Source organism: Cydia strobilella, chromosome 3 (assembly GCF_947568885.1).
Source record: "Cydia strobilella chromosome 3, ilCydStro3.1, whole genome shotgun sequence".
In the NCBI taxonomy this organism is placed as follows: domain Eukaryota; kingdom Metazoa; phylum Arthropoda; class Insecta; order Lepidoptera; family Tortricidae; genus Cydia; species Cydia strobilella.
Window position 1 is genome coordinate 19,739,386 of NC_086043.1, and position 14,412 is coordinate 19,753,797.

Genomic DNA, 14,412 nt, shown 5'->3' on the forward strand with positions numbered 1-14,412 from the left:
ATACGAGTTACGAGCATTTGTATGAAACCTGTTTTTCGCTCCTAATTTTTACAATAATCAAACAATCGAAAATGTTTCAAATTTCAAGATCCTGCCTTCTACTTGTGCTTTGTCTGTCAGTATCTAAGAACCTATCTGAACTGAACTGAACAAATACATAATTAAAACACAAACCCTCCCACAGCAAAAATAAATACGCAAAAAAATATAACAAACCACCACCAAACGAACAATACACACACGAAAACACGGAAACACGTGTGTGTATTGTTCGTTTGGTGGTGGTTTGTTACTCGTATATCAAAGATAGATATAACTCCGTAATAGATGGATACAGTCTAAGGAAAAAACGTGCCTCGAAAATCAATAAAATTTGATTCTCGTTCAGAGGGCGCTACTAGTTTTGGCCTACAGTCGTATAGATGGCGTTGACGGTTTCGTTTGTTATTTAACAATTTTAACGTATATCAGTGAAAGAACATGGGTCAAAATCATAAAAATAATTAATGCAAATAAAAAAAATCATTTATCCATATTTAAATACATTTTATCGTATTTTTATAAATCTCCATTTTTAGTTTTAAAGTGTGTCGACAGATGGCAGTGAATTTACTGGGGTTACAAAATTTACTATGACAGTACCGCTCTTGTATAAGTTACTCTATGGTTATATTTATTTGCGTATTTATTTTTGCGATGGGAGGGTGGGAACATTAATTGCACGTAAAAAATACGTAAGTAAGTAGTAGTAGTAAACTCTTAAGTAAGTATAATATAAATAAGTAGGTTAGCACTGATTGGCTAGGACGTTATCTTTTCGCGGATTAGCAACGTAATATTTTGGTATTAATAAAAGAAAATTCAAAAGTAACCTGACCAAATTCTGAAGTGATCCATTTTAAAATCACATTTCATGAAATTATCAAAATGTATGATCTGACCACGACATAGGTACCTATACATACCAGGTGTTCACGAGGAAACCGAAAGATTTTAACCACGCCTTTCTGAGGCCAAAAGAAGGAAAAAATGTAACGAGTTTAGGTCAAATCGCAAAAAAAAAAATTTTTTTTGTTTTTTTTTTTAGATTTTTTAAATGTATTTGTACAGTCAGCTGCAGAGAAAAGGTACCCCACGCCCATACTAATTTACAGAGCTTTGTATGCAGGGGGGGTGCCTTTTCTCTGCAGCTGACTGTACATAAAAAAGTAAATGTTATTGGTAAACTTGTCACTTAAAATGGACTTTTACTTTTTTTTCGTAAAACCTCGTTTTTACAGTTTTACTTGTTACTTTTTGACATGTATCAATAGGGATACTTAGACTACGTCCCAAGTGGCAACATCGCCATCAAAAATGCGTTTTGCACTATGTAACATTAAAAACTTGTTTTTTTTTTTATTGGTATTAACTGAAACTAGGAGAATTACAGAAAAGTTTATAGGACATTTTAGTGTTTAAATATGATCAGGAATATGCTGTATTTTTTTTTATACTACGTCGGTGGCAATCAAGCATACGGCCCGCCTGATGGTAAGCAGTTACTGTAGGCTATGGACGCCTGCAACACCGGAGATATTACACGCGCGTTGCCGACCCTAACACTCCTCTCCCTCGTTGAGCCTCGTTGAGTTGAATTATTCGATTTCCTCATGTTACACCGTGTATACGTAATTAAACGCTGTATTGTTAGATTTTTTATTAAATGATCTACAACATTTGTATTTTATAATGATCTTCATGCGTTGTTATTGTCTCTTTCTTCTTCTCTTTTTATAGCTGCTTTTTTGTCGCCTCTCATGCCTACTTTAAAGTTCACATTGAATTTCTTAAGACAACAAAAGAATATTACAAGACATAAGGTCAAAACAATAGGTATTATGAGCCTGGGCAACCAAATTAGTATCTTCATCCAGACCAAAGGTGGTATAAATAGTTTCATATTGTTTTTTGGTTCTTTTATTGTGTTCCCGTCATTATCCGGCTTTATTGTCGTTGGATCGTCTTCGTAAACGTCATCATTGTTCGGGTGCTCTTTTCTGAGTTCTTTTACGCCTGCTGAATATAAACGGGCTTTGTTCCTAAAATAATAACACTAGGCATAGGCAATATGATCTGAAACTATTCCTTAGATATTAGGTCAGGATTTTCCAATCTTTTTCAGTCCGCAGCGCACTAACATGGGGTACCACGGTGAGGAGGATTGCCTCATCAAGGCGCCCCTCTTTACTGTCTACGGCGCACAATTTGGGAGGTCAAGGATTATCAATATTTATTTAAAGGACCACTACAATTTTGCTCAAATAATTACCCTCTTAATGAGGGTAAGAGTCTTGAAGCGAAATTGTATCTAATGAGTCTTATGACTAATAAAGCTGTTAAAATAGCCCACCTCAGATCTTCTATAATGTCATGGTAAACGGTTTCCATGACATCCGGCGCAAGAAGAAAGTCTTGATGTTTAAAATCCTTTCTTTTCACTTCTCTTGTTGAAGCCTTAACCATATTCTTAGCCATATTCTTGATATCTTTAGGACTCACAAACTCATCGTTTGAAGCATAAACTATCATAGTTGGAGCAGTTATATGACTTAAATTGTATATAGGGGCTTGTTTGATTTTGTAGTGATTCATATTTCCTTTTTCACCATAATCCCATCGGTTGAAGGTTTTGTATTTGATGTTTTGAGCTAAATGAGCTAGTAGCTTGATAGAGCCGCCCCTCGTTTTGTCCTTTGAATTGTTATTTTTTTCTAGGCCCTGTGAACATATTATATTATATACATATAAGAGTAGGTAAATAGTATATAAGTTTTTAAATTTTCTATTGAATACCATTAATTCGTCAATTTTCATCTCTTCGCATATATTTTGATATTGTTTGTCGCCGAGGCAGTCATCTACTGAGAATTTCTTGCTTTCATCCTTCACAGGGGGAAATATTTCTGCTTTTTCTTTTTTTATAAGCTCTTCCTGAAATAATGTACACGAATTAACACATTATTCTTCTCTTGGATTTAAACATACGTGATATATTTGAAAGAACTTACATATATTTCCTTAAAGTGATCGACTTCCTTCGTAAAGTTATCATTAGGGAAATAGTTCTGATACCCAATGGGAGCCATTAAGTGCGCTGTTTCAAATTTATTATTAAATTCCGGCTTAATTGAATTTAAAATCAAAAAGGCAGTGCCACCTAACGAATGGCTAATATAATGCACCTTTTCTTTGCGTGTATCGTTTAAAACATAGTCTACTATTACAGCGATGTCATAAAAACCAATTTCATCGTAACTGTAGTCGAAAAACTGGGTACTTTCATCCGTTTCTGATTCAAGGTACAAATGACGTCTGCCATATTTATTACCACGTACATTGGCGAGCCATACATCATACCCAAGATCTTGGAGTAGGAAAGCTGAAAACACCGATTGTTTATATGTTTAGTCTTGAGTAAAAGTGGGTTGTTCTATATTTATTGTTTTAAAGTACTTACCCAGAGAATGTTCAGTGTTTTGTCTAACAAACCTGTCCGAAGATTGGTACAAGCCAGGAACTAGTACCACGGGAAATTCTTTATGTGTCGGCTCATCAGTTTCGAAAGTGGTCCTGAATATGTTCAGTATGTAACCATCGCAAGTGACGATATCGTATGACTTTAGAAACCTTCCTTTATCACTGAGTGCTATTAGATTTGCCTTTGGATTCTGCAAATTTCAAGCAAATATGACAACGAAAGGAACAATCGTATTTTTTATATACCTAAGTACAAAAATATTGTCGCGTCGAACGCGAACCTCAACAAAATAGCAGGTAAGTGTATGCCTTAAACAGTTTCTAATTGTTATACTGGCAGCACTGACAGAATATAAAAAGGTTTAACTAATCTTTGACAGTAGGAGGTAGAAGACTTTTTCCCAACGGAACAATGTTCGCGTGGGCGGGAAGTAAGTTGTGAAGAAAGAAAGAAGACCTGCGGGTTTTAAATGGTGAGTGTTAGAAATATAGTATCATCATTATTTGTACTAGAGAGATGAAGGGATATCCAAGAATGAAGAATGAGAATTAGAACAGAAACAGCCAAGAATAAGCCAAATGGTTGTGAGTGGACAGGGTCGGGCTATAAGGGGAGTTGTGGAGGCCCGCGGCGGAGAAAGAATCTCCGCCAAACAATCAGAATAGAAACTAGAATAGAATGTAAATTGTATTAGAATCTAGATCAGAATATAAATCTAGAAATCACTTCATCTCTCACTCTTTAGTAATATGTGGTATATTCTCAGATGTATCTTGTCGTTATGTCTTGTTAGAACTCAGGCATGGTTTGATATTAGGGTAATAAAGAATATTACTCTAGTTGCCAGCCTTGCATAGATATAGACGTCACGACAAAATGGTGGAGATGCTGAGCGAGCATAATTATTAGTAAGCGAAGCATGTTCAGAATAGGCTCCTTTTCGTTTCGCTCGGGAGGTTCCGAGGCAAAACGGAGAGGTGTTAAAAAGAACGGTGGAGACCAAGAAACTCACAGGACGGTGGAGACCTAGAAACTCACAGGACGGTGGAGACCTAGAAACTCACAGGACGGTGGAGACCTAGAAACTCACAGGACGGTGGAGACCTAGAAACTCACAGGACGGTGGAGACCTAGAAACTCACAGGACGGTGGAGACCTAGAAACTCATAGAACGGTGGAGACCTAGAAACTCATGTACAGATAAGAAGTTAGATGTACCCACATTAAAATTTAAACATTGTTAGAAATACAAGAAGTACAGAGTCCATAGCCTAGGAATCCTAGTTTGGTCTCACAGGAATAGAACGATTATTCTTTTTTTTATTCAGAAGGACCCTAAGCTAGGAATCTTAGCTCGGGCTCATTTATATAGTATACAAAAAGAAAACAATATAAATAAATGGGATAAATGTGTTTTATTTAATTGTGAATTCATTTTATGTATTTACCAGCTAATTATTGTATTTTGAAATTATACAATATACGTAACATAGATGTGTAAGCGTTCATGTCATAGGTGTCGGAGAGTGTGAATTCTGCTTAAAAATTCATATCGAGTTGTAGGCGAAAAAACGCCTCATACTCGTTACGTTGGCAGCAGTGGGAAGGTTTGTTCTTGTTACCATAAATTTATCCGAACTAGGACTAAGCGACTGTCATTGGCCAATTTAGAAATTAAGGTTTTGTTATTGGTTATTAAGTCCGATTAAGAAATGAAATATGGATTTGTAAATAGGAACGTACTTGTCAGCTTTGGCGCTCTTTTAATCTAAGAATAACTTCAGACGATTGTTTTGTATGAAAATGTTTGGTCTGAAGTTAGGTTTAAAATGTTCGCAAACATAATAAAAAGTGTCTTAGAAGAAAAAACTCGGCGTGGCTAAGATTGTTGTTGTTTGCAAGCGTTATTCGTGGTTATTTAGATTTTCGAAGGATATCATAGCAAGTGTGTTGAGATTAGTGGTTATTGTAAGTAATCCTGTTGTGGAAGTGCTATAAGTACACTACGGAAGATACATAGTGCTGTAGTACTATTGTGTATAATCAAAGAGCAAGGATATAAACGTAAGTTTTTTCTTAAAGTTTCTTATCAGAATCCAGTTACTACGCCAGTTTGGCAACGTTTAGCAAAAGAAACACACCTTATAACGTATTTACGTGATGCTTACTTGTTTAGTACTACAGCGAAGTAGTTTTTGTTCAAATTCTAAAACTTAATAGGTTGTAAGACCCAGTCATGAGTGTGCTTAAAGAAAGTACAGTAAATAATTTTCTTGCGTTAAATACTAAACAAAATGGTAAAATAGGTGTAGGATTGTAAGAATTTATTTACTTTCAGTACATTCAAAATGGACGATGCCATGCTAGTTCGTCTAGAACTAATCCATGAGCGCATAGTGAGTTTGATGGCACAAAGCGCCACCAGAGAAGCAGTCACTGAAGATGAATTGACTAAACAGATTCAGTTGGTGGAGGAGTGCAGCTCAAGGCTCACACAGGAGTTACATTTTTACATTGAGAAAGGTAGTCAAATTTCAAGTGAGAGTTTAAAAAAATTTACCAAGACACAGTTTCAGTCTGACGAATGGAGGGTAGAGATGAAAGCCCTGTTAAAAAATTCTTCAGTCACACTTAACACTGCCAAATTACCAAAACTTTCTCTTCCAAAATTCAAGGGAGAAACTCTACGGTGGGCAGAGTTTTGGGATCGTTTCAAGAGTAATGTTCACGACAAGGCCTTGCCTGATGCAGAAAAGATGGCATACCTAGTCGGCTGCCTAGAAGAAGAGGCTCTTCAGGCAGTTGAAGGCCTCGGGATAACTGAATTAAATTACAACGTAACATTAGAAATACTAAAAGAAAGGTTTGGGAACCAGCAAAAAGTTATTGATGCTCATTACGATGCCATCAATAACCTTCAAAGAGCAGCGCACCATGCCACAGAGTGCAGAGTAAATTTAAATATGATAGAGAGACATCTAAGAATCCTACAAAGTTTAGGAGAAACCGTAAATGGGAATCATTTAAGGTCTACCATTCTTTCCAAATTCCCTGAGAAGGTGGTATATGAATTACACTTATTAACGCTGACTGATAATATTGATAACATACGAAGCGGCTTACAGAAAATTATAACTGCAATGGAGAGTGCCAAAGAAAGCCCCGTCCCAAGTAGTAGTGATAAAATTTCAACAGCAGCATTACATATAACCACCCATCAGACGAAAGGGAAACAGGACTACAAGAGAATATCCCATAAAAAGGGATTTCTTAAACGGAAATTACCGGAGAATACAGAGAGGGTAAAAAATTATAATAAGAAACCTAAGATGGCTTGCATTTTTTGCCAAGGAGCACACTACAATGCATCCTGCACAGTAGTTAAGGATATCAATGACAGGAAAAAGAAACTCGGCAAAAGATGTTACATTTGCTTCAAGGAAGGACATAGAACAACAACATGTCACAATAGGAAGCCATGTTACTTCTGCAAAGGAAATCATAATCAAGCTTTATGTCCACAAAAGCCAGGTAGGTGTAATAATATTATAGATTTATCCATGGCATCTATATCATTGTCAAAAAATAATGACATCTCTATTAAACATGATTATCGTTCTTACTCACAGACGGCAATAGTGGAGGTGGGGCAGAAGAACTCAAACAGAACTAAGACAAGGAGGCTGATGCTTGACAATGGCAGTGGTCGCAGCTATATTACCAGGAAGCTTGCAAAAGAACTTGACTTAGTGGCAGATCAGGAAGATGAATTAATGGTATTTGTCTTCGGTGCTGATGACCCAGTTAACATTTCCAGCCCATCAGCTGACATCCAAATCATAACAAGAAGAGGTATCAGAAGAGATATTCGAGTGAACATTGTGCGCCGTATAGCAAATTATCTTGGTCCTCCTATGAGTATGGATGGAATTGATGGAGTAGATGTTGTAGCTGATGATGGGTCTGCTAGAGAAGAACCACAACTTTTGATAGGTGGTGACTATTGTTATTCATTTTACAGAAAGGAAATGTTATTGCTGAAGGAGCACTTATATTTAATTAACACAGATTTTGGCTGGATGATTGCCGGCAAGGTCCAACAAGAAGAGAAAAACAATACACTATCTGTCATCATGTACTGCCAATGCCAAGGATCAGTAATACCCTATTTTGTAACACCAGACTTACCTCTCCGGGAACCGGACATCAGGTTTCTATGGGCCTTAGAAAGTATTGGGATTGTAGACTCTCCTAAGATAACTAGAGAGGAAGAGGCGATCAAACACTTTAACGAAACGGTCAAATATGAAGATAAGAGATATCAGGTGAAGTGGCCCTGGATAACATACCCACCTGACTTACCCACTAACTATGGTCTTGCTTATGGGAGACTGTCAAGCTTAATTCGAAGATTAGAACAAGATGCCATGGAAGAGTATGATAGCATTCTGAGAGAACAACTAACTGCAGGGGTTATAGAAGTTATAGATCCCTCAGAAATTGTTTCTAAGACACATCCTGTTCACTATCTTGCCCATCATATTATTCTTCCGAAAGGAAAGAAGGGGCGTGTTGTGTATGATGGTTCGGCTAAACTTAAGAATAGTAAGAGCCTCAATGAATGCATGTACAGAGGACCTTCGATGCTTGAAGACTTGACCGCTCTCCTTTTGAGATTCAGAGTCAACAAGATTGGAATTACAGCAGATGTAGAAAAGGCCTTTCTTCAGGTAGGACTACAACAGGAGGATAGAGATGTGACCAGGTTTTTATGGCTTAAGGACCCCAAACAAGGAGTGACTGAGAAGAACCTTCTCCATCTGCGCTTCTGTCGTGTCCCATTTGGGGTAATATCCAGTCCATTTTTGTTGACGGCTACGATTCGACATCATTTGTCACAGGGTGACCAGAACCTTATGTCAGAAATAGCAGAAAGAACCTACGTGGACAACTTAGTCACAGGAACAGACACGTTAGAGGAAGCTCGTGAACTTGTAAACAAGACTAGGGCGACGTTCACAGAATTGTCAATGAATATAAGAGAATGGACATCCAACAACAAACTATTGTTGAAGAGCATTCCAAAACAGTTTCGATCAAAAGACACTGAATCGACAAAGGTATTAGGACTTACCTGGCACATGGGAAAGGATACCCTGAAACTAAGGTTGGGTGATGTGCTATCTGATACAAAGCAAGACAAGACAACTACAACAAAACGAGGGATATTGCGAACTCTTGCTTCATTATATGATCCTTGCGGATTCGCGGCACCCTTAATTTTGCCTGCAAAACTCCTTCTTCAAGAACTATGGAGAAGGAAAGAAAAATGGGATTCTCAATTGCCAGAGGACTTAAAGGAAGAATGGCAGAAGGCAGTAAGTGCTTTACAGACTGCCGATGAAATAGAAATACCCAGATATGTTGGCCTGTCACCAAATGAAGACACAGAATGTGAACTTCATTGTTTCACTGACGCATCTAAAAGAGCCTACTCAGCTGTAGTATATCTGAGGATAGTGAATAAGGAAGATAAGAGCACTAAAGTCAGGCTCATAATGGCTAAATCCCGGGTTACCCCGATAAACCACACGGAAGACCTCAAAATCCCAAAATTGGAATTACTTGGATTCGTCATAGGGAAGCGACTCTTAACTTATGTAAAGAACACCCTTAGAATAGACTTGAAGCGACTATGCCTTTGGTCCGACAGTGAAATAGTTTTATACTGGATGAAATCGGAAAAGTTGTTGCCTCCATTCGTTTGCAGAAGAATAAACGAAATTAAACAGAATAAAGACATAGAACCTAGATATGTCAATACAGAATTGAACCCTGCAGATCTAGCAACACGACCGGAACTTTGGCATACGAAGAAGGAATTGTGGTTCAATGGACCTCAATTTCTTTCGCTGAGTGAGGAGGGCTGGCCAAAGTTGCAAGAACATGGCCAGTCAGTTCTTTTTGCAGGAACCGATTCAATAATAGATACCATGGAGACGGACATGTCATCTCAAGCAGAAGAATCAGTCAGAGGAAGCATAGAACAGGAAAATACAGAAGGAATGACGATAGATATAGAGAATATAGAAGACAATGGCCAGATGCAAGTTTCGGCCACCGGAGTTGATTTTAACTGCACAGAGATAAAGAATTTACAAAAATTACACTTCCCACAAGAGGCAGCAGGCAAGAAAACGAGCCTATCTAGGAATTTAGGACTATTTGTGGATATGGATGGATTATTAAGATGTAAAGGTCGGCTTATGAACACAATGTGTTCATATGACACCAAATATCCGATATTGATACCTAAGAACTCGGAATTTACAGACAGACTGATTTTGGAGACTCATCAGAGATACTATCATGTGGGAACCCCACATACACTGAGCATTATTCGCCAGAAATACTGGATTCCTCAAGGAAGAGCGAAGGTTCAGCGAATCATAAGAAAATGCCAACAGTGTGTTAAACATGGAGGTGGTCCTTACAAACTTCCCCCCACACCAGCACTGCCAGCAGAACGTGCTAATTATAGTGCTCCTTTCACATACACTGGCATCGACTATTTTGGGCCAATCCTTGTTACGGAGAACGGACAGATGAGAAAAAGATGGATTTGTCTGTATACTTGTCTGGCTGTACGCGCAATTCACATGGAAGTAGTTAAGGATTTAACTGCGGAGGAATGTTTACTTGCAATGAGAAGATTCATATCTACCAGAGGAAGACCAGAACTCATCATCTCAGACAATGCATTACAGTTTAAATTAACTGCAGAATTATTGTCAAACACATACTTCATGGACAATAAAATAAGGTGGAAGTTTATCCCTCAGCTCAGTCCATGGCATGGAGGTTTTTATGAAAGGCTGGTCGGCATCGTGAAGAATTGCATGAAGAGAACCTTAGAAAAGAGAATTCTAAATGACTCACAGCTGAGTACAGTTGTCAAAGAAATCGAAGCTGTGGCTAATTCACGTCCACTTACTTGTGTTGGTTCAGACATAGAATATGTTTTAAGGCCGGCAGACTTTCTCACCTACGGGAAATGTATAGCGATTGAGCCTTCTATACAAAATCCGTATCCAGGTGGTTCCGTCACAAAAGAAAATCTAATAGAAGGATGGAAGAAGGGTCAAATTATACTAGAAGAATTTAAAAGAATGTTTCTGGGACAGTACTTATGCAGTCTACGTGAAAGGTACCAACATTCACACAAGGAACCCCGAGTTAAAACTCATCAAAGCCCTCATATTGGTGACATAGTCCAGATTAAGGGAGACTCGAAAAACAGAGAGAACTGGAAGGTAGGAAAAATCATCAGTTTGGAACGAGGCGCCGATGGAGAATGCAGAGTTGCAAAGGTCAATGTTGAAGGAAAAGAATTTATAAGATCAATAGGTCACTTATATCCATTAGAAGTGGAAGAGGCTAGACTGGAAGTTGCACGAACACAAGAAAGAATTCAAGTAAATCCAGATGTACGGGAGACAGAGGAATCTTCACTACATGGAATCACAGAGATATCTGACATAGAAACCAGATATCCTGAAAGGGAATCAATAGAACAGGTGCCACCAGAAATTGCAGTAGAGGATGATGTTATATTGGAGACCAATGGTTTAGACAAAATACTCACTCCCGAAGAACGGGTGCATGAAAATGGTATTGGTGAGCATAGTAAAGCGGTGACTGAAGGTGACGAAGACGTAGGGAGAGTAGAAACTGTGTCAAATGTCAATAACGAAAGAAGTAGAAGAGCAGCGGCTGTCCGGGCGAGAGAAAAGATTGCCCAATGGACGAGCCAGCTGATAGCCCTGCTTTAAAAACTCACGGCCGTTGGGGAGTGTCGCGTCGAACGCGAACCTCAACAAAATAGCAGGTAAGTGTATGCCTTAAACAGTTTCTAATTGTTATACTGGCAGCACTGACAGAATATAAAAAGGTTTAACTAATCTTTGACAGTAGGAGGTAGAAGACTTTTTCCCAACGGAACAATGTTCGCGTGGGCGGGAAGTAAGTTGTGAAGAAAGAAAGAAGACCTGCGGGTTTTAAATGGTGAGTGTTAGAAATATAGTATCATCATTATTTGTACTAGAGAGATGAAGGGATATCCAAGAATGAAGAATGAGAATTAGAACAGAAACAGCCAAGAATAAGCCAAATGGTTGTGAGTGGACAGGGTCGGGCTATAAGGGGAGTTGTGGAGGCCCGCGGCGGAGAAAGAATCTCCGCCAAACAATCAGAATAGAAACTAGAATAGAATGTAAATTGTATTAGAATCTAGATCAGAATATAAATCTAGAAATCACTTCATCTCTCACTCTTTAGTAATATGTGGTATATTCTCAGATGTATCTTGTCGTTATGTCTTGTTAGAACTCAGGCATGGTTTGATATTAGGGTAATAAAGAATATTACTCTAGTTGCCAGCCTTGCATAGATATAGACGTCACGACAAATATGCTCAAAGATATTTAAGCAAAAGGTCCGAGTCAGAAAATGCCTGTTTCCATCGAGGTATACATAGTGCTTTTCTTATACTAAAATTATATAATATAATGTGGCATTGCGCTGTGGCCCGTGCAGCGAACAAGAATAGAGTTTGTATCGGTTATTCTACTCCTAGGAGTAAAATGAATCATACGTATTTAATTTTTGCCCGCTTCGTCAGTGCCGGGCGCGCGGCGGCCGTGCGTTGTCGTTGCTGAGATAAAAATTAGGCACTGCGTTTGCGATTTACTAACGAAATGCGACCATTTCCGAGCATCTATGAGAAAAAATGTATTGCGACTTACGTGCGTTAATTTAAGTGATCTTGTCTTTGTTTTCTTCAAACGCCTTGTGTGTTTGGTGAAATTACTGTCGCTTTTATTTTTCGCTGAGTCTTCACCTGAGTTAAACGATGAAACAATTTGGAGACACAACAACAAAACAAAAACGGAACGTCTTTGTAAAAACATGGCGATGACTCGGCGGTCGGTGTCTGACTAGCCCTATTTGCAAATATGCAGGCTTCCGTTTAGTTAGTCTAATAGCTACTTTGTTCCTAAATGAAAAAAATTGGTTTTTCTCACCCTTTATTGAGTTGGTAATGATCTCATCAAGATGGTTTAATTGAATTTCTGAGTTTGAAAATCAACAATGATTTAGAAACTAATGAGAAAATTTTAATTTCTCATCATTACTGGTAGCAATTAGTAAACTAATTCAAAGAGAACGTCTATAAATGGTATGCCATAAGAGCGATTGAAGTCGCAAACATCACAATGCTGCTAAAATGTTGTTTTATTTTTATTATTTTTCTTAAAAATATTTCATGTGACGACCTAAAGCCTGAGGCAAAAAAGACAAATATCAAGAAACTGAGTATGAACGTAAGTCTAGATGTATTTTTTTTCTTTAACTGATAATTGAACTTAAAATATAATATAAGGATTAACGTTTTATATAATTTTAAATTAAATTCGCAGAATCCACTGACAAACAGAGTCCAACTAACCAGTAACACAGGAAAGTATCTTAATGAGTACAACGTTGTGACCGATGATCAGTATATATTAAAGGTATATTAAAGTACGAAATCTTCGGACAGATTTCTGCATCAACGAGATAATCAGTCTTTGAGTGAGTAAAATACGAGTACTTCCACTCTCGATAAAATACAGTCAAAACAGTGATTTTATTACATTTTATATAATATGTCATTTCTAAAAAACCTTTTTCTCGTTTCTTGTGTGCATGAAACACCGATTTCTCTAACGGTTATTTCAAAATCTTAATCTAAATAATTATTTAACTATTTTATAGCCTTCAAACTTCAAGATTTCGGATATGATGTATGGCTGGCTAACTTTCGACTTTCGAGGCAACAAATATCGCCGAAGACACACTTCCTTTGCAGCAGAAACAGAAGATAAAGCAAAATTTTTCAACTACTCCTACGAGGAAATCGCCCTACAGGACATTGCTGCTACTGTAGATTTAATTCTCGATTATACTAAGCAAGAAAAGATACATTACATTGGCTATTCATTGGGAGGGACCGTCTTTATGGTACTTAATTCTATGAAGCAAGAATACAATAATAAAGTTGACACAGCGCATCTCTTGGCTCCATTTGGGTACCAAGACTATTTTCCTAATAAAGATCTCGAGGTTGAGGCTAGTCGCTGTAACGAAATATATGTAAGTAAAAATGCTATTGTATTCTAAGATAATAAAGTATAACTTGTTATTATATCATCATTATTTTGACTCTTCAACAGGAAAAACTTTTAAATGTTAGCACTGGAAATATTTCCATTCGAGCCTTGCAATACAGACATTCCCTTTTCGGCAGAATAATGCCTTGGCAATGTTACTTATCGAAATACGAGTATATGCAATTTATTGAAAATTCATGAAGCCATGGTAAGGACAGCAACTCTTTTAAGCACACATATTATTTAATTTCATTTCAGTGTGCATTTTTTATTATTTCTTCTTCTTCAATCGGTCCCTCAATACTGAGGATCGTGACATCATGCCCTTCTGCTGAAGACCAGGCTTCTCCATAGGGTTTGTGTGTAGGGTTTTATTATTTAGTTTCCCCATATCCTTATTTATGATGTTCCAACTGGTTTTGGTGACACTTTTAGAGCCGTAGTAGGCGCTATCAGCGTGCCTTTGATCATGACTTTTAGAGCAATAATTCAGAGTAAAAATGAAAAATTTTCAACGAGAATTCACACTGGATCAGATTTCTGAACGTACACTTCCTACTTCCCGCCTAAGACACCTGTCAGTGTCACCTCATTTAGTTTAGAGTACAAGCCAAGTCATAACACTCACTGCCAGTGACCCGCTAGGCGGATTCTCTATTCTTAGGCGCTTGTCGCTACAAA

General features: G+C 37.7%; 3 protein-coding genes across 4 annotated transcripts in view; 2 read left to right on the forward strand and 1 right to left on the reverse strand.

The window, feature by feature from the left end:
• Positions 1–14,412, forward strand: part of LOC134756082 (syndecan) — a 524,733-nt gene that overhangs the window by 242,091 nt on the left and 268,230 nt on the right. The window lies entirely within an intron of this gene.
• Positions 1,721–12,377, reverse strand: LOC134756061 (lipase lipl-1-like). Its single transcript, XM_063692860.1, has 6 exons — positions 12,325–12,377; positions 3,500–3,710; positions 3,051–3,421; positions 2,836–2,973; positions 2,393–2,760; positions 1,721–2,081 (listed from the first exon to the last, which is right to left on the reverse strand). The coding sequence occupies exons 3-6, from the start codon at positions 3,126–3,128 to the stop codon at positions 1,739–1,741; spliced, it is 927 nt and encodes a 308-aa protein (XP_063548930.1). The 5' UTR covers positions 3,129–3,421; positions 3,500–3,710; positions 12,325–12,377; the 3' UTR covers positions 1,721–1,738.
• LOC134756060 (uncharacterized) lies at positions 6,863–11,601 on the forward strand. Of its 2 annotated transcripts, XR_010129100.1 has the most exons (3): positions 6,863–7,051; positions 7,150–11,408; positions 11,492–11,601. XR_010129100.1 is itself a non-coding variant. In XM_063692858.1 (2 exons), exons 1-2 carry the CDS (start codon positions 6,914–6,916, stop codon positions 11,350–11,352), a joined length of 4,341 nt encoding a protein of 1,446 aa, XP_063548928.1. In that variant the 5' UTR covers positions 6,863–6,913; the 3' UTR covers positions 11,353–11,469. The 2 variants fall into 2 exon arrangements, 1 of the variants encoding a protein (XP_063548928.1); XM_063692858.1 differs by lacking the exon at positions 11,492–11,601 and having other exon boundaries at positions 7,150–11,469.